This window comes from Panthera uncia, chromosome D1, assembly GCF_023721935.1.
Source record: "Panthera uncia isolate 11264 chromosome D1, Puncia_PCG_1.0, whole genome shotgun sequence".
NCBI lineage: Eukaryota > Metazoa > Chordata > Mammalia > Carnivora > Felidae > Panthera > Panthera uncia.
The window spans coordinates 4,251,538-4,272,384 of NC_064808.1; the positions used below are offsets into that span (position 1 = coordinate 4,251,538).

Sequence of the window (20,847 nt, forward strand, 5' to 3'; positions counted from 1 at the left end):
CCCCCCCCCCCCCCCCCCCCCCCCCCCCCGCCCAGTCCTGCCAGGCCCCCTGGGCCGGCCTGGGGCTCTCGGCAGCTCCCTGCACATTCCTGCAGGCACTGCACATTCCCTGGGGCTCGGAACTGGGGCTGAGTGCGGCTCCACAGAGGAGTCCTTTCCTGCCTCTTGTGGCTGTCCAACCCATCAGCCAACTTCCAAATCCTGGGCAGGAGGGAGCCTGCTTGCAACTGACTAGGACCCTCCGAGGTGCTTGTCCTGCTCCGGCACCTCCCACTTCCCCCACACATACCAGAGTCAGGGAGGGGCCTGGGTAGGGTCCCGCAAAGCCCCTCCCCACTCAGCAGTGTGGGCCTTGGGTCAGTGCATTTACCCCCCCACCCCCAGACGCCACCTTAGAGGGGTGGCAGCCAGGGTCTGTCCCTGTGACCCCATTCTGTAACTGGAGAAACTGAAAGCCAAGAGGGTTACGACGACCAGGCCCCTGGTTGCATCCTCCCCGCCTCCCTTCATGCAGCCCCTGGGAGGGATGGGGGTTGTTGGGGTGGGTGAGGGCTGATCCAGGCCTCTCCACCCTGCAGACATGTCCTTCCGCAAAGTGGTCCGGCAGAGCAAATTCCGGCATGTGTTCGGACAGCCGGTCAAGAATGACCAGTGCTACGAAGATATTCGAGTGTCCCGTGTCACCTGGGACAGCACCTTCTGCGCAGTCAACCCCAAGTTCCTGGCGGTGATCGTGGAGGCCAGCGGTGGGGGTGCCTTCCTGGTGCTTCCCCTGAGCAAGGTGGGCCCCCTCAGGGCTGGGGGAAGGACTGGAGACTCGGCCACACCTGCCAGGCCTATCTGCTCACTTCACATTCCATATCTCGCCCATCCCCACACTGTTGGACAGGTGTCATAATCTACATTTATTGCCCAGGTGGTATTAGCACAGATGGAGAAAGTTTTTTATTGCCACCGAGGCAGAGTCAGGGCCAGAGGCAGAGGCAGAGGCAACAAACATTTCCTGCTCACCCTTGACTGCCCCTCTCATGCCCGCAGACGGGCCGCATCGACAAGGCCTACCCGATGGTGTGTGGACACACGGGACCCGTCCTGGACATCGACTGGTGTCCCCACAATGACGAAGTCATCGCCAGCGGCTCAGAGGACTGTACAGTCATGGTGAGGCACGGGGCTGTGGTTGGGCCCGGGTCACAGGTGTGGCTCGAGGCTGCGGGCAGCGGGGCCGAGCAGAGGCCTCCACTGGCATCCCCACCCCTCCCACAGGTGTGGCAGATCCCGGAGAACGGGCTGGCCTCCCCGCTGACGGAGCCGGTAGTGGTCCTGGAGGGGCACACCAAGCGAGTGGGCATTGTCACCTGGCACCCGACCGCCCGCAACGTGCTACTCAGTGCAGGTCTGCGCCGCCCGCCCCCCCCCCCCCCCCGCCCCTCTCTACGCACGGTTCCGGAGCCCCAAACCCTCGCCCGGGCCCATGTGATGGGTGGTAAAGCTTGACCGCAGAGGTCGAGAGGCCGGGTCTGGCCCCAGGAGGGTGGTCCAAGCCAGCCTGGTAGGCTGATGGCCCCCTGCCCGGCAGGCTGTGACAACGTGGTGCTCGTCTGGAACGTGGGCACGGCGGAGGAACTGTACCGCCTGGACGGCCTGCACCCCGACCTCATCTACAACGTCAGCTGGAACCACAACGGCAGCCTCTTCTGCTCTGCGTGCAAGGACAAGAGCGTGCGCATCATCGACCCCCGCCGGGGCACCCTGGTGGCGGTACGTGGCCCTGGAGGGCTAGGATGATAGTGGACAGGCCCAGGGGCTCTGTCGGGGTGCCGTACTGACCACTGTGTCCCCCGGACAGGAGAGGGAGAGGGCTCACGAGGGGGCCCGTCCCATGCGGGCCATCTTCCTGGCGGACGGCAAGGTGTTCACCACGGGCTTCAGCCGCATGAGCGAGCGGCAGCTGGCACTGTGGGACCCGGTGAGTGGCCGTGGCCAGCCCGAGGGGACAGGCTTGATCGAGACTTGGGCCCCACCCTGGCTGGGCAAGGAGGGCAGGAGTCACCCCGGAGAGAGGCCTGTGGTTCCCAGGTTCTCAGCCTAGCACCTGAGGCTCCCGGGACCTGGAACCCTGCCAACCTCTTCTGTCCTTGCCCCTTGCTCTCCAGCCTCCCCGACTGCCTCCAGCTTCCTCCGAGTCTCAGCCCACATTATTCTTGCCAACCGAAAGGCCCTTCCCTCCTTTGCTTGCCTGTTCCCATCTGGCTGCCCTTCAGGACTCCGTGCAGAGGCCCCCTCCTCCAGGAGGCCTCCCAGCCCTTCCCCTGAAGTGCTCTGTCCCACAGCCCCGTGCTTCTGTATGGTGACCTGCACAAGTCCCTCTGAGACAGAGCTGGTGCTGCCTGGTGCCCCCAGCTGCCACGTGGTAGGGACTTTCTCAGCACTGGCTCAGTGGCCCGCAGTAGGCTAGGAAAGTGAGATCCTGGGAGTGGAGGGGATCCAGGAGGGTGGGAGAGACCCCGTCTGGTGTGGTGGGGGCAGTGCCAGCTGGCATGTGAGGCTGCTTGGGGCCAGTCCTGATGAGGGGCTGGGAAGGTGAGGAGAGGTGGGGGAAAGACTCTGGCCTGACTGCCCCCCACCCCATGTGCCAGGAGAACCTCGAGGAGCCCATGGCCCTGCAGGAGCTGGACTCCAGCAATGGGGCCCTGCTGCCCTTCTACGACCCGGACACCAGCGTGGTCTACGTGTGTGGCAAGGTGGGGCTGGGCAGGCCTGACGGGGGAGCAGGGAAGAAGGCTGCCTGCCTGAGCGCTGACCCCTGCCCCCTCCCCCGCCACAGGGTGACTCCAGCATCCGGTACTTTGAGATCACAGATGAGCCCCCCTACATCCACTTCCTGAACACGTTTACCAGCAAAGAGCCCCAGAGGGGCATGGGCAGCATGCCTAAGAGGGGCTTGGAGGTCAGCAAGTGTGAGATTGCCCGGTAAGAAGGGCCTCCCAGGTGGCTGGCTCCAGCGGCAGAGGCCAGGCCATGGCCGTCCAGGGTGAAAGGTCAGATCTTCGGAGGCTGCTCAGAGCAGGAACCAGCCCACAGCAGGGCCAGGGTCAGAGGTCAGAGTGTGGAGGGGCTGGGGCGAGGCCTGGGAGTGGAGAGTGCAGGGAGCCAAGGGAGCCAGTGAGGGGGAGGCTCCACCCATGGCTCCTCCCTCCCCCGCCTTTCCCAGGTTCTACAAACTGCACGAACGCAAGTGTGAGCCCATTGTCATGACCGTGCCAAGAAAGGTGAGGCCACCCGGTCCCCCGCCCACCCACTCCCTTCTCCAGCAGACAGGCCAGGCAGGCGTGAGGTCTGTGAATGGGACACGGTTGAGTACGGATGTGGTCAGTGGGCTGGTCACACCCAGCCGGGTGTTGGGCTTTGCCAGACAAGACAGGCAGGGATGGGACAGGTTGAGCTGAGGCCCTGCTCCGGAAGAGCCACAGGAGATGGACAGGAGCCGGGCAGCCGTGGAGGGCTCCCTGTAGTAGGCGACACAGGACCGACAGCATGGCTAGGGTGGGCATAAGCCAGGCAGGGGGAACAGAGGTGAGAATGGAGAGCGGATGGGAGTCTGGCTGTAGGGGAGACTCCCATGAGGAGGGCATCAGTCCCGTGTGGCCTAGCCTCAGATGTCCAGCCAAGAGCCTTGGACGAGCTTCGTTCTCCACTGAGTGGGCCGTTGTGCAAGCCGGGCACGTCCCAGGGAGCAGAGCTGTGAGGGAGGCTGACTTACACGGCTCCCAGGATCCTGTGAAACCACGTAGCTGGCCCCTGCTTAGGAGTGTTGGGAAGGCTTCTGAGGGGGTTGCTGGCGTGTCCCGAGGGGAAGTGAAATGACAGATTTGTGCTTGAGAGAGGCCGCTGGAGGCCAGGCCATCGGAGGATGGGTTGGCAGGGTACAGGCCTGGAGGCCAAGGCCATGATGAGAGGGCGGCTGCCCAGGGTCCCGACGAGAGGACCCTGACACTGGGCCCCTGACTGATCCCGACCTCCCCCACCCCCTGCCCAGTCGGACCTCTTCCAGGACGATCTGTACCCTGACACGGCTGGGCCTGAGGCAGCCCTGGAGGCAGAGGAGTGGGTGAGCGGGCGGGATGCCAACCCCATTCTCATCTCCCTGCGGGAGGCCTACGTGCCCAGCAAACAGCGGGACCTGAAGGTCAGCCGGCGCAACGTGTTATCCGATAGCCGGCCTGCCGTGGCCCCCAGCTCGGCCCGCCTAGGAGCCTCCACATCCGCTGTCGCCACTCACACTACCGCCCCCAGCGGCAGCCTCGCCGGAGCCGGGGTACGTGCCTCACAGTCGGGGCGGTGTCGGGAAGCCCCAGGTGTCACCCTGGTCTGCTGTGTGCACCCGAACCATTCGCCGCCTGTCTGCCGGGCTCAGGCCCCTGCCTGGTAGATCTGGGGAGGGCTGCAGCTCCACGACACCTGACCGCCTATCCCCCCCCCCCCCCCCTCACTGTCCCTGCAGGAGGCTGGGAAGCTGGAGGAGGTGATGCAGGAGCTCCGGGCACTGAGGGCGCTGGTCAAGGAGCAGGGGGAGCGCATTGGCCGCCTGGAAGAACAGCTTGGCCGAGTAGAGAATGGGGACGCTTAGGACCGTAGGCCCAGGGGGTGCCGCTCCCCCTCACCTCCTCCTCCACTCCCTTCTCACCCAGCCTCTGTTGGCAAGTCCCACCGCCGGCTGGCTGCCTCCTGCCCCTGCCCAGGGCCTCTGGGGCAGGTTCGGGGGCAGTCCACACCCTGTCCCATCCTGTGGGCCCAGGCTAGAGCCACCACCTGGCTCTTGTCATTGTTACTGTGGAGGGTTTTTGTACCAAGGCAAGCTTATACTCTGAGGGACCATCTCCCCCCCAGTTCCCTGCTCCTTCCGCAGAGTAAGCGGGAGGCACAGGCTCTATATTTTCATTCCAAATAAAATTCTCTTTCTAAAAGCCAGGTTTGCCATTCTGCAAAGGGTGGGGCTGGGAAAGGAAGTCTGGAAGGCTGGGGACAAATGAGGCCCACGGGGATCCCAGATCTGAGGGAGGTCTGGGGGCCATGAGCATCCCCCACAGCCAGCGCTTCCCTGAATTCTGCCGAGTAGAGAAACTGAGGTCGCAGACCTGTGGAGACCCGGGACGGCGTCCTGCTTTGAGCCGGTGCCATTCCTCCTTTTGGAGGCCTGGTCACAGGCCCCACAGCCCAAGCGTCACCCGGCGAGAGACCTATGAGGCTCCGGTGTGGGTCAGGGTGGTCCCGAGAGGCCCAAGGCCCCCCACCAGGGGATATGGCAGGGAGTGTTGGGTGGGGTATTGTGGGCAGGAAGCGGAAGCGTCGAGTAACCCCCAGCTGCAGCTGAGCGCGCCAGAGCTCACTTCCACTCAGCACAGTCAGAGCTGGCGGTGGGCGCCTGAGCACTGAGGCCGGCGGACTGATGGTGAGCCCAGGAGCCCACTGGGCCCTGCAGTGGGGGCGACAGGTCGGGGCTGGAATGTCTGGGCCCTGGGAGCTAAGTGAGGATTTCTCCCCCGCGCCCCACTGGGGCCCACGGGCAGAAGCAGCCAGTCAAGGGCAGAGACGGGAGACCCCGGGCGAGCGTGGGGCAGAAGCTGGGCCCTCCTCTCCCCTTACCGCCGAGCTGGGCCTCCCTGGGATTCAGAGTGTGCCCCTAGCACCCCACTCCGGGCCTAGACCCCCTTCGAGAACCTGTGCTAGACTCTCTCTCTCACCCGCTCTGCTTGGGACCTGGGACCTGGGCAGAGCCTGCCTGCATCCCTGGAGCCCAGGCAGAGAGGGCCTGGGGCGCGCGAAGAGGAGGCTTGCTTGAAACCTCGGCACCCCTCCCCCCTCTGCCACCTCCCCCATCTGCCTTTTTCCAACCGCAGGCTTCCTCCGTTAGCACCAGCCTCTCCCAGCCCCTGGCCCTGCGAACCTAAGGCCCCCAGGGGACGGGGAGTTGAGCGGAAGCGGTGCAGCTGGGGCAGTCCCACGTGTGGGAGGGAAGAGGGGCTTCAGGGGCCCCCATCCTGAGGCCTGGCCGGGTGGAGGGTAAACAGTTGTCCCGGAGGTGGTCCCTCCATCCCAGGCCTCAGGAGGAGCCAGCCCCGACAACCAGCCTCGCAGGCCACCTCTCTCCTTCAACACCCCACCCCCACCCCACGGGCAGTCTGGACACTTTCAACCAGTATTAACTGAGCACCTGCTATGCGTGCTGGGAATTCAGTGCTGGAGCCGTAAGGATCCCTGTCTCCCTGCTGCTTACGCCGCTGGGGCAGAGACGGGGTAAACGGCAAGCACCTGCCGGCTGTGTGAGGAGCACAAGGGAGAGGAAAACAGAGCCAGGCTCGGCCAGGCGCGGGGGGAAGCGGCAGGGCAGTACTCCGGGTCAGATCGGGCCTCACGGAGATGGTCTGAGCCAAGGCGAGCCGGCAGCCGTGTGGCTCTCGGGGATGGAGCATCTGGCCGGAGGGACCAGGCGGCACACGGTCCCCTGGCAGGCGCAGGCTCGTACAGCGCAGGCGGGGTGGCGAGGGCAGGGCATCAGAGGCTCCGCGGCCGGATCTCAAAGGACCGGGGCCCTAAGGACTTGGGTTTTTCTGCTTGACTGTCCCCATTTTGCCCAAGAGGCAGTTGAGGACCCAGGCACCAACTACCCCCTCCTCCCCCGCCCAGCCCCGGTGACGAGCCCCCGCCTGTCTCCCCGCAGGACCTGCCCTGTGCCCTAGGGCTTGGGACACTGCTGGCCCTGCCGGGGGTCCTGTGCTCGGGCAGCGGCACCTCGGATGGTGAGGCCCCCAGCTCTGGCACGGTCGTGCTGCTGCTGCTCCTGCTGCTGCTCCTGCTGGTCGCCGGCCTGGCGCTGGCCTGGCGCCGCCTCAGCCGCGACTCGGGGGGCTACTACCACCCGGCCCGCCTGGGCGCCGCCCTGTGGGGCCGCACGCGCCGCCTGCTCTGGGCCAGCCCTCCAGGCCGCTGGCTCCGGGCCCGGGTTGAGCTGGGGTCACCCGATGAGGACCCAGAGCAGCAGCAGGACGAGCAGGACGAGGAAGAGGACTACCACCTGGTTGGAGGCCCGGGGGAGACACAGTCCCGGGACGAGGGCCAGCGATGCGGAGAGGCGCCCGGCCCACGGCAGGCGGCAGAGCCCGCTGAGGAAGCACGTGACAGTAACGCCGACGGGGGCCTGGGCCTCAGCTCCCAGGGGCCGGCGGGCTCAGGGGGCAGCGCTGAGGCCCTGCTGAGTGACCTTCACGCCTTTGCTGGCAGCGCGGCCTGGGATGACAGCGCTGAAGCGCCCGAGGGCCAGGGCCTCCACGTCACCGCACTGTAGGAGCCCGCGTGGTGCCACATCCCCGTCACCGTGCCTCTGCTTCCCAAAGCCGCCACGGCCGCTTGGACACAGCCTGCCCTGGACCCACTGTCGCCCACATCCCCAGATGGAGAGTCTCAGACCATCACTCCCTTACCCATTCGGTCCCCAGAGCCGTGCATCCCTGTCCCCATCGGGAAGGCCACCCATCCCTATGGGCACTGGGCAGCCACCTGAAATAAAAGCCCTCCAGCCCTGTGGCTCTGTGGTCCTGTAGCGACCCTTTCCATCTCTCAGCAGGGGCTCCTCCCGGCGCCACCCCACCCGCTCCTGCCCCCAGAAATCCAAGTTCAAGAGCCAGGTCAGTGCCATGATTCAATATTTTAATTCGCTAAGGGCACAGCTCAACTGCAGGAGGCCAGCTGGGCGGCAAGGCCACTCCACTGACAGCCACAGCCTGTGGCCCTCTGTGGGCATGGTCCAGGGGCACAGCCACCCCCAACAGAGACACACCCTCACACACACTCACTCCTGTACTCTTGGACACACCTCCAGGCCTCTGGAACTGGCCCAGGGTCCCGCTTGCCCTCACAGCCATCCGTCCTCCTAGCGCCCAGGGCGCCCACGGCCCCTCTTAGACTTCTTGGTCCCTGAGGGGGGTCGGATGGGGAGGGGGGCAGAGCTCGAGGGTGGCGGTGGTGGTGGCAGGAGAGGAGGTAGAGGGGACTCCGTGGGCTCCAATGGGCCAGGGCTGGGCCGGAATCCCTCAAAGGGTGAGAATTTCAGGGGGCTGCAGGGAAAACCAAGGCTGAGTCAGCACCTACTGGCACTGGGGTCAGAGGGCCAACTTCCCCACCTGCCTGGGCACACAGACTATGAGGTCAGGTGCCCAGCCAGGCAGCCTGTGCCACGAGGGGTCCCCAGTGGTAGATGACAAAGGGGTCCCCAGCGGTAGAGGCTAGCACTGAGATTCAACCAAGGCAGCCCTGGGGTGGACGGGGCAGAGCCAAAGCTAGAACTGGCCTCCCGCTCCAGCTACACACTCCCTTCTGCCCTGTGGTACCTGACCGGGGTCCGGGGGCTGCTGTTCAGGCGCCTGGGAGAGCGTAGCTTGGGCTGGAAGGAGAAGCCCTCCTTGCTGCTGTCCAGGACGGAGGGTGCCACGTACGTGAAGCCCTGGGAAGGAGGTGAGGCAGGGCTGGGCAACGCTCAGCATCCCCCACTCCTTAGCCACAATCCTTCCCGTGTCCCCATAACCCTCGGGCCACAAAGGACCTCACCAGGAAGGCCTGGTTGGCGCTCTCACTGAGGGCCGTATCATCTGGACTGTCCACTGGCGTCTGCCGTGTGAAGTGGATGTCAAACTGGCTCACGTCCTCCTCTGACTGCTGTGAGCGACCCGAATGGGGAGGAGGGGTCAGGGGGCGTCCAAGATGGGCCCTTCACCTGCCCCCAGTCCGGTGGGACCTCCACTCACCAGACAGGGCCTGAAAGGGGGGTCTACGCGGCGAGCCAGGAGGTCATCCCAATTAATGTGTCGGAAGAAGGGGTGTCTCTGTGGGTAGAGTGCCCCCAAACACCACCATTTCACCCTCTTCGGCGCCCTCAGTAACTCCCTCTGCCCTAAGGCCCTGCCTGCCCCCTGTCCTTTGGGGGCTCAGCCCCGCCCTCTCCTGATGGTCCCAGACCCACCTGCACATCAGCAGCGTCTCCTGGGCCGCCACCCATCCGTTGGCTGGGATTCCGCTTCAGAAACTGCGGGGCGAGGGCAGAGGGTGAGGGTCTGGGGGACAGACACTGACTGTGTGTTCCCCTGTGTTCCTGGGGGCTGGCTGGGGCGGGGAAGGGTGGAGGAGGGAGAAGGCCTCTGGAGTTGGGTCTCCACCTACGGGCCACCCTAGGACTTCCAAACTTGGTCCAATGGGCCCTCCGCCATGAAGCCTTCGTAAAGGCACCTGGTCACCGGGATCACTCCAGGGCACTCCAGCAGGGATCCAGTCTCCAAACCCACCCTTCCCACTTTTATCCCTAATGACTGCCTTTGTGATGGGAGAGCGGCTAGCTCATCATGAACGTTTTCTTTGGCTGATGAGAACTTGGGACTACAAATGGGTACAGGGTCAGCAGCTGGTCTACAGCAGAGCTAAGGCACAAGCTCGGTGTCTTGGAACCCAAAGCAGGTGCCGCTTCATCCCAAAGGCATACTGCACAAGTGGGGATGTCGCACAGCCCAGAGGACCCCGTACGGGGCCTAGAAGACATGGGGGCTGGACCAGGGGCAGGAGGGAGCCCAACCGCCCTCCCCCCCTTTTTTTTTTAAGTTTATTCATTTATTCTGAGAGAGAGAAAGAGAATCCCAAGCAGGCTCTGCACTGGGGCTCGAACTCATGAACTGTAAGATCATGACCTGAGCTGAAATCAAGAGTCTGGACGCTTAACTGACTGAGCGCCCCCAGGCGCCCCCGGAGCCCACCTTTTTGACGAGGTCCCGGGCATCCGGGGTGAGGTAGGGGGGCAGTATCAGCTTCCCTTTGATGATCTTGTCCATGGTTTTCTTCCGGTTCTCCGCAGTGAAGGGTGGCTGGAGAAAGCAGACGGTGAGAGGAGACTTGCGGGCTTCACCCCAGGCCCTGCCCCTGGCCGGGATGGGGACCCCCTCCCACCCCTCTCCCCCCTCCCCTCCTCCCCAGGAGGCTGGACTTGCCGATCCAGTGAGCATGTCGTACATCAGGGCCCCCAGGCTCCACCAGTCCACCGCCCGGTTGTGGCCACTGCGCACCAGAATCTCAGGGGCCCTGAGGGGACGGGTGAAACCATCAGCCCGGCCAGGCCTTTCCTGGCAGTTCTCCCCACCCCTGGTCCCAGCCAGCTACCACTTACATGTACTCAATGGTGCCACAGAAGGTGTGGGTGACGGCGCCCTCATGGATCGACTCCTTGCAGAGTCCAAAGTCTGTCAGTTTGATGTGGCCTGGGGAAGATGTTGGAGAGGGTGGTCAGGGCCCTGGCTCACTGCACGGTGCTCCTCGGCCCTCCCGGCAGATTCTGACCCGCCTCGCAGCTGCGGGGGGGCAGGGTGCACGCGCGCATGCGCACCCTGGCTGCTGAGCATGATGTTCTCAGGTTTGAGGTCCCGGTAGATGATGCCTTGGGAGTGCAGATGGCCCAGGGCCAGCGTGATCTCTGCCAGGTAGAAACTGCAGAGACAGGACAGGGTGAAGGCAAGGGTAGGGGTGGGGCTTGCTCTGGGGAGAGGGGATCCCTGGAGCCCCTCAGGAGAGGCAAGAAGTAATACCCACCAGGCCGTGTCTTCCAGGAAGATGCCCTCTCGCTCCAGATGCGTGAAGAGCTCACCGCCTGCGACACAAACACGTCAGCAGCCGTGTGCTGGGAGCAAGTGCCTTTGCGCTCTGAATCTTGGTTTCTTCTTGGGGAGAGTGGGACTCGTAATTCCGGCCCTACCTGCCTCACAGAGCTGCCGTGGGAATTCAATTCAATTCAGCAAACATCTACCGACGCCTACTCGGTGTCTGGCCCTGTGCTGGGTGAAGCTGGGGACACAGAGATGAAGAGACCCAGCCATCGCCCTCAGGACGCTCAGTCTAATGGGGAGACAGACATGCACACAGGTGCTCTAACATGCCAGACTGAGGCAACAGCTCCAAGAGCTTAACCCAAAAAATCTCACAGAGGCGGCAAAATTACTCCCAATGTGAGGGGACACAGCCCATGGTAGCAATGAGAATTAAGGGGGCGCTGAGACAGACACAGATACTGGAGCTCACAGGGCCCATCTGGTGCAGATGGGACAGGGGGAGGGGGCAGGCCCCACCACTTCGTGGCCAGCAGGGGGCACCAGGCCAAGGAGGCCAGGCTTATCCGAGCAGTTACAAGGAGCCATGACTGTGAGTGTCGGGGACAATTCCACGCCACACGACGACCACCCTGGGAGTTCGTGGAGGAGACACTAGGAAGAGGGTGAGCTGAAGGCCTCAGGCCCGGTTTGGAAACAACTGTGACTCGTGCCCTCCCCTCAAGAGAGTGGAGATGATGGAGGACACTGCCAAGAATGAACCAGCTGGACCCGGGACCTGATCGGACACAGGGCACCCAGGAGAGAGGAGCAGGACATGAAGGGGTGGTGCATGTGCACAAAACAAGCCCCTGGGTTTCTGTACGAACTCCCACTGTTCCCGTCCACCCCCAATACAGGTGAGGGACACAAGAGGTGCCGGACAGACGTTTGCTGAATGAATGGATGGATGGACGGACGGATGGATGGACAGACGGATGGATGAGTGTGGGGGCCCCCTAGCCATTCTACACACCACATCTCTCCGAGCTTCCCCAGAGTTCCCAGTGCTTCCTGGCTGGTTCCCTGGCCCTGGTTCCCCCGCTGGGCCCGCGCTCATACCACTCAGGCACTCGAGGATGAGGTAGAGTTTGCCACCAGTCTGGAAGGCATAGGCCAGTTCCACAATGAAGGGGTGCTTCACTGACTCTAGAATGTTCCGTTCAGCCCGCGTGTGTGCTGTGTCCTTGGCGTTGCGCACAATTTTGGCCTGAAGAGGCGGGGATCACAGTCAGAAGGTAGGTGCCTCGGGCTCCTTTAGTCCCTCCAGCCATTACCCTTCCGCCACCCTGTCTCACTCCATTGTATTTTTTCACAATCCCGCTAACGACGGTCATCCTTCTCAAGGACTGATTTATCCTCTAGAGGTATATCTCCACTTTGGCACGGATGGCATTTGGGGCAGGTAATTCTTTGCTGTGGGCGCCGTCTTGTACATCGGAGGATGTTTAACAGCGTCCCGGGCCTCTACCTACTGGATGCCAGGAGCACCCTCTCCAGCTGTGACTCAAAAATGTGGAAGTTGCCACATGTCCCCTGGGAGGCAAAACAGCCCATAGGCGAGAACTACCATACAATAATATAACCGCAATGGACAATAAACCAGCAAATGCCCAAGACTGGCACCGTTTCCACCATCACGTTCACTAGTGTCTTCCCAAAGCCTGGAAGAGTGCTTGGGGAATGGCAGCCACCGAGTAAGGATTTGCTGGCTGAACAAATGACTCACCTTCCTCAGGACTTTCATGGCATATATTTTTCCCAAATTGGTGCCCTGCACCTTTCGCACTTGGAACACCTGTAGGGCAGGGGAGACAGGATTAACCTCCCTCTCCATAGCCTACCTTCACAAAGCTCCACCCTAAAGCTCCGGCCTTGAGACCGAGAGGCCTAGGCCCACCCAAGGGTGGGGCAGGAAAGATGTCGGGGGCGGACTCTGAGAGGATTTGCCTTTCCCTCCTTTATGTTTTTACCCCAGAGATCTACAGAGGCTCTAGTGATCTACAAGTCTAATTTGTTTTGAGACCCTCTGCTGCTGCAAGACTGAGGCAGGGAGACCAGCAGGGGAGAAGGGCCAGTACCTTGCCATAGCCCCCCTTGCCCAGCACACGCAGCAGCTCAAAGCAGTGGGGCCCGATGCGCTCGGGGCCCAGGTTCACACTGGTCTCCGTTAACTCCACCTCCTCGCAGTGTCCCACAGGCCTATTGACGCAAGAGGTTAATGGGGGCAAGGCTCCAGTTCGCCCCAGCCCATTCCCTCCCTGCACACCGCCCCCCCCCTCTCCCAACACAACCCGCACTCACTCCAGGCCAGCCGCCCTCAACTCTCCGTGGGGCCACACGTCCTGTGAGAAACCGAGGGGTAAGAGCCAAGGAAAGTACCAGGAGCCCTCCCCCTCAAGCTGGACTACTTGGCCCGGGAGAGGAGGGGGTCAGGAATGGGAGCTAGGGGGCGATGGGCCAGCACTGGGGAGGAGAGGCCGAGGGCAGAAAAGGGAGAACCAGGGGAAGGGCTGGGGACCTGGAAGACAGGTCGGGGTGGGTGAGGATGGGTCAGAACTTAATGGGGGCCGGGATCTGAGACACCGGCTGGGGGGAAGCCAGCGCCATTCCACCGCCTAGGGGGTGGGATCGGCTCCGGGATCGAGCCGCGCCCAGGAGGACCACTCACCGAGGGGCTGAACTCTGGCTCGCCCTCGCTGCCTTCCTCCGTCTCCAGGTCCAGGTCAAACACGGCCGCCATAGCGGCGCCGGCCCGGCGGGCCCCTCGGCCCTTGCTCGGCCGCGCTCGGACTGACAGTCCGGGGGGCGGGGGGTAGTCTGTACGTCATCACTCCGCGACCGAGGCCGCGGCGGCGCGCGCCGATGACGTAGGGCCCTCCCCCAGGCCCGCTTCGTCAAGGAGGGGAGAAAAGATGGCGCCCAGCGCAAGGCCTCTCGGGAAGCGGCTTAACCCTCTTGGGCGGGACCTTCTCAGTCTTGCCAGCACTGTTCCCCCGGGGCGGCACCGGACAAGGGCTACCTGGAAGGCGCTCATCTTGGTTCTGGGGAGAGTTTGAGTGTGCCTGGGACAGAGGCACAGGCAGGTATGGCTGTAAACTTAACTCCCAGCCCCGTTCAAGCCGTGCGCTGGCTGCGTGGCTGGGTGGCTGGGCGCTGGCTGGGTGGCGAAAGGCAGGTCGCGTCTCTCTGTTCGGTCCTGAAAGAGAGGTAGCTGCGTCTCAGTCTCCTTAACGTGCCACCTGACTCGAGGAGCCTGCAAGTCAAAGCATATACTGGGTGACGACGGCTCCACGCCCAGGTCAGGCTGGGCTTTTTTGCCAGCTTCTTGCCAGAAAGGATTTGGGTCTCATTGATCCACCCGTAAATACGGGCTTGTGTTGAAGTGTGCTCCCATGCCAATTTAAGTACATTTCTTAATTTCGCTACTGGTACAGAATAGGTGCTTAATAAAACTTGGTTAAAAGAATGAATGAATGAATGAATGAATACACCAAACCGGGTCTGTGACTTTAGATTTGGGCATGGATTCTTGTTGAGATTCTGGGCTGGGGGATGGAGGGGTGGGACGTGAATTTGGGCCACACCGGGTCCCCGATTGCTGGAGGTCTGATTGCTGGAGGCTGTCCGGATGTGCATTCCAGGGGGATGGGGAGGTGAGAAATGAACTCAGATGGACAGAACTCAGGAGTCTCCAGGCTGGAGGAGGTTTTACCTGGTTGGATGTGACCCTCTGTTGAAATCCCACCCTGCACAGACTCTCAGGTTTGGGTCCCGTTGTGGGTGACCATGGCAGGCCCCTGCTCACGGTCAACCCAGAGGCCCGGCCGGTGTGGTGTTTTATGCTTAGCTCCAGGTGCTCCCGTAGCCACCTCTCCCTCCTCCCCTCCCCACCTCCCATCCAGCTGAACCTGAGAGGTGTTGTCCAAGTCACAAGAACCAGATACCGGATATTTCATTAGTCTAGAAGCCTTTATTTGGAGAGGGATGCTTGTGGAGCTGGCCACAGCTCCTGTGCTGCACAGAGGCAAAGTTATTAGAACAGCCTCCCCTGAATTAGGAAGGGAGTGTAGACTCTCCTCTGCCAATGTTACTTATGCCAGAGGCCAAAGCACCAGAGCTTGGTGGAGAAGGTGCGTGCTGCATGGGAGAAGGCGTTCACTCGTCTGAAGGCCACGTACGAGTGAGGGCGGGGAGGTGAGTGGGGTTTAGAAGCCGAGTGGGCACATGAGGCTTAGTAGAAGTGGAAACCTGAATCTGTATCTCGTCCCTTGATCCTCTATCTACGGTGGTATGACCTTGTGGCAATGGTTGTTCCTCCCTGGGCCTGTTTCCTCATCTGTAGAATGGGGCAATAGTGTCTGCCTGGAGAGGAGATGGTTACTGCTGACCCCAGGCCACCTGCTTCTACCGCTCAGGCCAAATGAGGCAGGCCGGGCACTGCCGAAAGTTGTCAGCAGGCTCTAGAGAGATCCTGGAATTTGCTAAATGAGGGGTGAGAGGAAGAGGACAGGGTTTAGTCTCAGGTTTTCATAGGATTTGTCCAAGGCCAGGGGCCAGCCAGCGTCTGTCTTCCTGTAGGCTGCAGGAAGAGAGGCAGACCTGGAGGGATGACAAAGATGGGCTAAGTTTGGGCCGCTCTCACCTCCCTGGGGCAGGTGTGCGTGTGTGTGTGTGTGTGTGTGTGTGTGTGCAGCTGCTGTTGCTTCTCCACGGCTAGAGTCTTGGGACAGGATTGGGGCCTTTGGGATGGACTAACAGCAAAAGGGGCCAGCGGCCCCCGCAAGATACTTTTGTGGCCCTCAAGCCAGGATTTCTTAATGTCAAACGGCCCTGCCACTCTGGAACGGACCTGAGGCCTCCGAGTGAGCCAGGCCAGAATTGGGGCAGGGCTATAAGGAGAGAGGCACTATTTGAAGTGGGACAGGAAGTGGGCAACAGGGTAGTGGGGCCCATCGATGCCCAGACCCTGGCAGAGGCCCAGCAGGCGGAGACGAGCCTCAGCCAGGCTGGGCCCAGCACAAGCCACACTGCAGTAGGGCTCCTCGTATTCACCGGGCACCAGGACCTCCTCCAGCAAATTGAAGCGCAGCAGGCCTTGGTCATGAAGAGCCTGCAGGGTCTCACGGCTGGCGGTGGAACTCAGAGCCTGAAGGTGCTGGGAAGCCAGGCACATGACGCCCACCAGGTGGCCACGGGCGCGTGGGTGGGTGGGCAAGGCAGGCCGCAGGCCGCAGGCCACCATAGCTGCAGCCAGCAGCAGGTCCACACCATACAGCTCCAGGATCCAGTCTCTCAGGTAGAAGCCACCCATCCGAGGGTTGATCTCGATGAGTTTCGGCCCGGCCCTGGTGAGCTTGAGCTCCACGTTGAAGACCCCATCCAGCAGCCCGCAGCCCAGGCAACAGCGGAAGGCTGCCTGCACCAGCTGTGCCTCCTGCTCCGGTGCCAGCCCAGTGGGCATGCAGGCCGCCGTCTCAGTGAAGCCAGGCAGCCTCGTGGGGCCATTGTCGGAGACGAAGGCGGCCAACAGTCGCCCACCATAGACCACCAGGTCCACATCGTGCTCGGTGCCTTCAATGAACTCCATCAGCAGCATGGCATTCCCCCAGCCCAGCCCGATGCCGGGGTGGTCGGCCTCACCCTGCAGGTCGCGGGTGATCCGGGAAAAGTGTTCGTGGCACTGCGGTGCGTCCTCCACCAGCCGCACACCCACTGCGCCTGCCCCAAACTCCAGCTTCATGACACCCGGCAGGGGCACCTGGTGGACGGCCCTCTCCACATCGGCCTCACTCTCCAGCGGGCAGCAGGGCACGGCATGGAGGGAGGGCGCGGGCCAGGGTGGGCCATGGCAGCGCAACAGGTGCAGCTGGGTGCAGCTCTTCTGCTTGGCCAGGCGCATGGCAGCCGGGGGGCTGCAGGGCAGACCCAGCTCCTGGCAGAGCAAGGCCGTGAGTACTAGGCAGTCGTCCCAGTAGGAGAAGCAGCCATCGAGCTGCAGGCCACGTGCCCGCACCAGTTCCGCCAGCAGCCGCGCATTCTCTTCGTCCCTCCGGTGCTCTGTCACATCAAAGTGGATGAAAGTCTGCACCAGTTGGGATGCAAAGTGGTTGGGATCCGACTCCACTAGGTGCAGCTGCAGAAACCACCAGAGGGCAACACACCCAGGTCAGCCTCTGCTGGACGCTGGGGAGATAGGATGGGGCCACGAACGAGGTTCTGGCCCTCAGAGGCGACGGAATCACCGGTTCTAAGTGCTCAAAAAAACATCTGTTGATGACTGACTAAACGGAAGGTGCAGAGATAACACACTTAACCCAGCCTGAAGGGGAAGGAAGGCATCTCAAAGGAGGCAATACTTTGGTCAGGAGCTGAGTAAGAATCAGCCAGAGGGAAAGGGTGTGATCTGAGTGGGCAGGGGCTGGAGCAAAGAGAGAGAGAGAGAAAGGGCTGCTGGGCTCATTCTCACTCTGACCAGAGCTTGTAGGGGAACCACCAGGGTTAGGGTTTGGGACAGGCGGTCTGGTGGCTTTGGGCATCATGTTCTTGGCCATCATTCACCCAAAGAGTTCTGACCCTCAGGGGGTGCCCACAAAGGAATCCAGTGGGGCCCTGTGCCCCAAATCTCACTGCCCGCTGGGGGAACACAGACACAAAGCAGCGGGTAACCAGGGCAGAGACAGCTCCTGAAGAGAGGGGAGGGTGGCTGTCTGCACAGTAACACTAGGCGGCGGGAGGAGTGGACATTCCAAGTGGAGACCACCGTGTGCAAGGCAGGGAGTGAAAAGACGTGGGAGTGGCTGGGGGGAGAATTTCCTAGGGGGCGTTGTACTGCGGAAGAGGGAAGAGGAGGCCACTGTGGTAGATTAGGGCCACAAAGAACCTAGACATTTGGCCTCTGTTTTATCTGTTCAGTGCAGATAAGAATGTCTGTGCCGCCTGCATGGCCCCGGATTCTGTGATGTGAGGCCGCTGCTCTGAATCTGGTTCGGGATGTGTAAGCTGCTCCCCAGCACTCTCCTCACGCCCTCAGGAATTCAACCTCGAAGGGTCTGCCCTTCCTGCAGCATAGGGCCGGGCTCCTCAGGCTGGCATTCGGGGTCCCGGTTCTGATACTAACACTGAATGACCCCCTCCCCCCACCCCTCCAGCCCTTCAACGCTGGTTTCTTTTTGCCCCGAAGGGCTCTATGCCCTCCCCGGGGACCTCTCTTACACCCGGCTGGAGCAGAACGTGGCCAGAGGCCAAAAAGTTTAGACTTCTGACGGGCGGGCCAGGCGGCGGGCCCCACCCCTACTCCTGGGCTCTAAAGCCCCCAGCGGACACGCCCAGCTCAGGCCCCGCCCCTAGCGGTGCTGGCCCCGCCCCCAGAGCTCACACCGCCCCCGCGCCCAGGGCACCGCCTCCACCTCCACTGAGGCCCGGGGGTCAGGCCCGGCCCCGCCCACCTTGAGCCCGTAGTCGCGCGCCGCCTCCCACACGAACTTCTTGCTGACGCCGCCCGCGCCGATCAGCAGCAGCTGCTTGCCCTCCATGAGGCAGTGCGCCGAGCGTCGCAGCATGGTCTCCACGAGCGGCGCGGCCGCGGCCTTCCGGGCCGCCGGCTGCGGGCGCTGCGCGGCCCACAGCCCCTCGAGCGCACCGCACGCCTCCAGACACAGGCCGCCGTTCAGCTCCAGGGCTACGGGGGTCAGCGCGCGGTCTGCCACAGTCAGCGCGAAGTCTACGCCTGGGCCGGGGCGGGAGGGCGCGGGCTCAGCGCCGCCTGCGCTCCGGCCTCGGCCCCCGCCCCCGGCCCCGGCCCGGGCCGCCCGCGCTCACCGAGGAAGTCAGTGCGGGCCCGGCGCCCGCCGCGCTGCTCAGCGCTCAGGCCGGCCTCCAGGGCCAGCACGGCGGCCAGCGCGGCCTCGGCCGCTGCCTTGACGCGCCGCCGCACGACCGCCACCTGCGTCGCCTCACCCAGGCCGCACCGGGCCAGTGCCACCTCCAGCGTCTGTGGCAAGGAGCTCTGGTGCCGCAGAGGCCGGTCCTCACGGCCCACACTGCACACCACCTGGACAGGGTGTGGCTGAGGGTGTCGGTCCGAGAGCAGCCCTCCAAGGACTGACACTGCCCCCCCACCCCCGCCCCTGCACTCCTACCCCGGTGCCGGGAGATCCAGGCCAGACCTCTCACTGCGCATTCAAGTAGCCCAGTCCTCCTTTGTGACTTACGCTGCACAAGCCACTTTCCCCTGCCACTGCCCATCTGGTCCTTTACACCCTGAGGGGCGTCTACCCAGGCTTCCGGGCCCAGCTAGGGTCTCTGTTCCCTGAAGGCTCCAAGCCTACTTGCTGCTGCGAGCCCCGGGGGCCAGTGCCACCCCGCTTGGCTCAGAGCTATGCTCCCCAGAGGGTCCTCAAGCTGCCCTAAGTTCCCCAGCTTGGAGGCCCCCTCCTAAAGGGCCCTGGACACTGGAGGTTCAGGGACCCTCGGTCAGCCCCTTCTGTGGGCAAGAGCTCCTTGGGAATAGGATTCAGCCCTGGGCCCTGGTGCCTAGTATGGAGTATCAGAGCTCCTGATGGAGGAAGGGTGCAGGAAGGGGAGGGAAAAAGCTTCAGACCCAGGAGTCCTCCAGGACACCACCAAGATTCCCCCCAAAGATTTTGTCCTCTCTCTACCCAGGGGCCCTCAGCAGCTCGTTGGAGCTGGGCTGGGTTGGGCTGGCCTGGGCTGTGGCAGCAGGGTCAGGACCTGAACCTGGGCCACACTCACCTTGCTCAGCAAGGGCCTGTCACCCTGTGTCCGACATACCACAGCACAGATCCGCACAGCCAGCTCAGGGCCAGGTGGGGGACTGCCTGGGGAAAGACATGAAGCCTGAGCCCAGCACAGAGCAGCCAGGAGGCTGAGCCGGCACCCACTCCTGGCTGGCCCAGGTGGCTCTCACCTGGGAAGGGCAGCCGGGCAGGTGGGCACACAGCCTCCACCAGGACACTCTCCTCCTCCTCCAGTTTCTCCAGCAATGCCAGCACCATGTCGACCACTGTGCCCAGCTCCTTTCGCGAGTACAGACGCAGTGCCTGCCGCCCCCGCCAGCGCCAGCCACTGAGCTTCACGGCCACCTGCAACAGGGAGGGGAGGGGGGCCTCCTTACCACCCCACGTACGTATGGGGTGGGATGCTCACACGTAGGATCCAATGTGTAAACTGAAGTAAGAAGGCAAGGGGTCGCCACAGAGATAGGCCAACAGCAGGACCCCAAGCTGGGGCCAACTTCCCAGCAGGACTTGGTAACCATCCGTGGGTCCCATCCTGCTGGCATCTGCACAGACCTCGGAGGCAGGAACCTGTTACCTGCAGGGCATCACCCAAGGCCTCGGAGCGCAGAAAGGCCTCTACTTCCTCCTTCACCAGTGTCTCCTGGCCCTCTTTGCCACTCAGCTCCACCAGCCGGAGTCCTGGGCTGGCATCCCCTACCCGCAGCAGTGCTGGTGGCTTGTAGGTGAAAGCCAGGGTAGCTGGCACAGCCACGCCACCCTGCTGAGCCAGCAATCTCCTGGTCAGCAGCCTGTCCTCCAGCAGCCGGGCCAGCTCAGCTGAGGCTCCTGTGGGGCAGGTCAGGTCACGGGCAAGTTCAGCCGCCTCTCGACCCCGGCCGGGTCCCAGCCCCAGGCCCGCCAGGAAGTAGGTGGCTCGGCGTGGGGGGACAAAGTCATCCAGGAATGTCAAGCCCCCCGGGTAGAAGCTCACGGCCTTGGAGACCAGCAGGGCCGACTCGCCCGGCTGCCCAGGTGCCGGCACCTTCATCAGCCAAGCAGGGGACAGGCAAAGGAGCATGTTTCCTGCGGGCAGAAGGAGGACGGCTGCTGGCCAGGGAAGGCTTAATGCCCCCAAGCCCTCCACCTCCAGCCCGGGGACCCCGGGTAGTAGGGGGCAGCTGCTCCCAGAACCCACCCCCACTCAGAGCATGGCAGCTGGCCCAGTGGAATGCAGGCAGTTGCCAGGGTCAGTGGGTATTTTGGGATGTGGCCGGGCCAGGGCAGGGCTGCCCTTTCTGCAGGAGGGGGTGGGGGAACTTGGGCACACACTCACCCGGGCTCTGGACCCCTCCTTCCAGCAGCACGGACAGAAAGGTGCTGGGGGATCCCAGAATGCATAAGGTCACCTCCGCACCAGGGCAGCCTCGGGA

At 63.1% G+C, this 20,847-nt stretch overlaps 4 protein-coding genes across 5 annotated transcripts in view; 2 read left to right on the top strand and 2 right to left on the bottom strand.

Moving 5' to 3' along the window:
* CORO1B (coronin 1B) overlaps positions 1–4,967 on the top strand; it is a 6,919-nt gene extending 1,952 nt beyond the window's left edge. The window contains exons 3-12 of the mRNA XM_049642442.1: positions 579–781; positions 1,039–1,161; positions 1,267–1,396; positions 1,580–1,761; positions 1,850–1,969; positions 2,640–2,744; positions 2,828–2,973; positions 3,215–3,272; positions 4,040–4,318; positions 4,505–4,967. Coding sequence (XP_049498399.1) covers positions 579–781; positions 1,039–1,161; positions 1,267–1,396; positions 1,580–1,761; positions 1,850–1,969; positions 2,640–2,744; positions 2,828–2,973; positions 3,215–3,272; positions 4,040–4,318; positions 4,505–4,630 — 1,472 coding nt within the window. The 3' untranslated portion in view covers positions 4,631–4,967. The remainder of the gene's footprint in view (positions 1–578; positions 782–1,038; positions 1,162–1,266; positions 1,397–1,579; positions 1,762–1,849; positions 1,970–2,639; positions 2,745–2,827; positions 2,974–3,214; positions 3,273–4,039; positions 4,319–4,504) is intronic.
* Positions 4,968–5,355: 388 nt separating this feature from the next.
* PTPRCAP (protein tyrosine phosphatase receptor type C associated protein) lies at positions 5,356–7,584 on the top strand. The gene is made up of 2 exons (XM_049642474.1): positions 5,356–5,452; positions 6,722–7,584. The coding sequence occupies exons 1-2, from the start codon at positions 5,450–5,452 to the stop codon at positions 7,343–7,345; spliced, it is 627 nt and encodes a 208-aa protein (XP_049498431.1). The 5' UTR covers positions 5,356–5,449; the 3' UTR covers positions 7,346–7,584.
* Positions 7,585–7,918: 334 nt separating this feature from the next.
* RPS6KB2 (ribosomal protein S6 kinase B2) lies at positions 7,919–13,564 on the bottom strand. 2 transcript variants are annotated; one of them, XM_049642454.1, is made up of 15 exons: positions 13,348–13,508; positions 12,981–13,021; positions 12,758–12,878; positions 12,406–12,474; positions 11,739–11,886; positions 10,624–10,681; positions 10,421–10,521; positions 10,205–10,295; positions 10,029–10,119; positions 9,798–9,905; positions 9,017–9,079; positions 8,802–8,879; positions 8,605–8,712; positions 8,388–8,500; positions 7,919–8,114 (listed from the first exon to the last, which is right to left on the bottom strand). In XM_049642454.1, exons 1-15 carry the CDS (start codon positions 13,417–13,419, stop codon positions 7,931–7,933), a joined length of 1,446 nt encoding a protein of 481 aa, XP_049498411.1. In that variant the 5' UTR covers positions 13,420–13,508; the 3' UTR covers positions 7,919–7,930. The 2 variants fall into 2 exon arrangements, with proteins under 2 accessions (XP_049498411.1, XP_049498418.1); XM_049642461.1 differs by lacking the exons at positions 7,919–8,114; positions 8,388–8,500; positions 8,605–8,712; positions 8,802–8,879 and having other exon boundaries at positions 10,051–10,119; positions 13,348–13,564.
* A 1,105-nt stretch (positions 13,565–14,669) lies between these two features.
* On the bottom strand, positions 14,670–20,840 carry CARNS1 (carnosine synthase 1). The gene is made up of 7 exons (XM_049642485.1): positions 20,751–20,840; positions 20,013–20,500; positions 19,606–19,780; positions 19,431–19,516; positions 18,498–18,729; positions 18,125–18,405; positions 14,670–16,812 (listed from the first exon to the last, which is right to left on the bottom strand). Exons 2-7 carry the CDS (start codon positions 20,493–20,495, stop codon positions 15,586–15,588), a joined length of 2,484 nt encoding a protein of 827 aa, XP_049498442.1. The 5' UTR covers positions 20,496–20,500; positions 20,751–20,840; the 3' UTR covers positions 14,670–15,585.
* Positions 20,841–20,847: the final 7 nt, after the last annotated feature.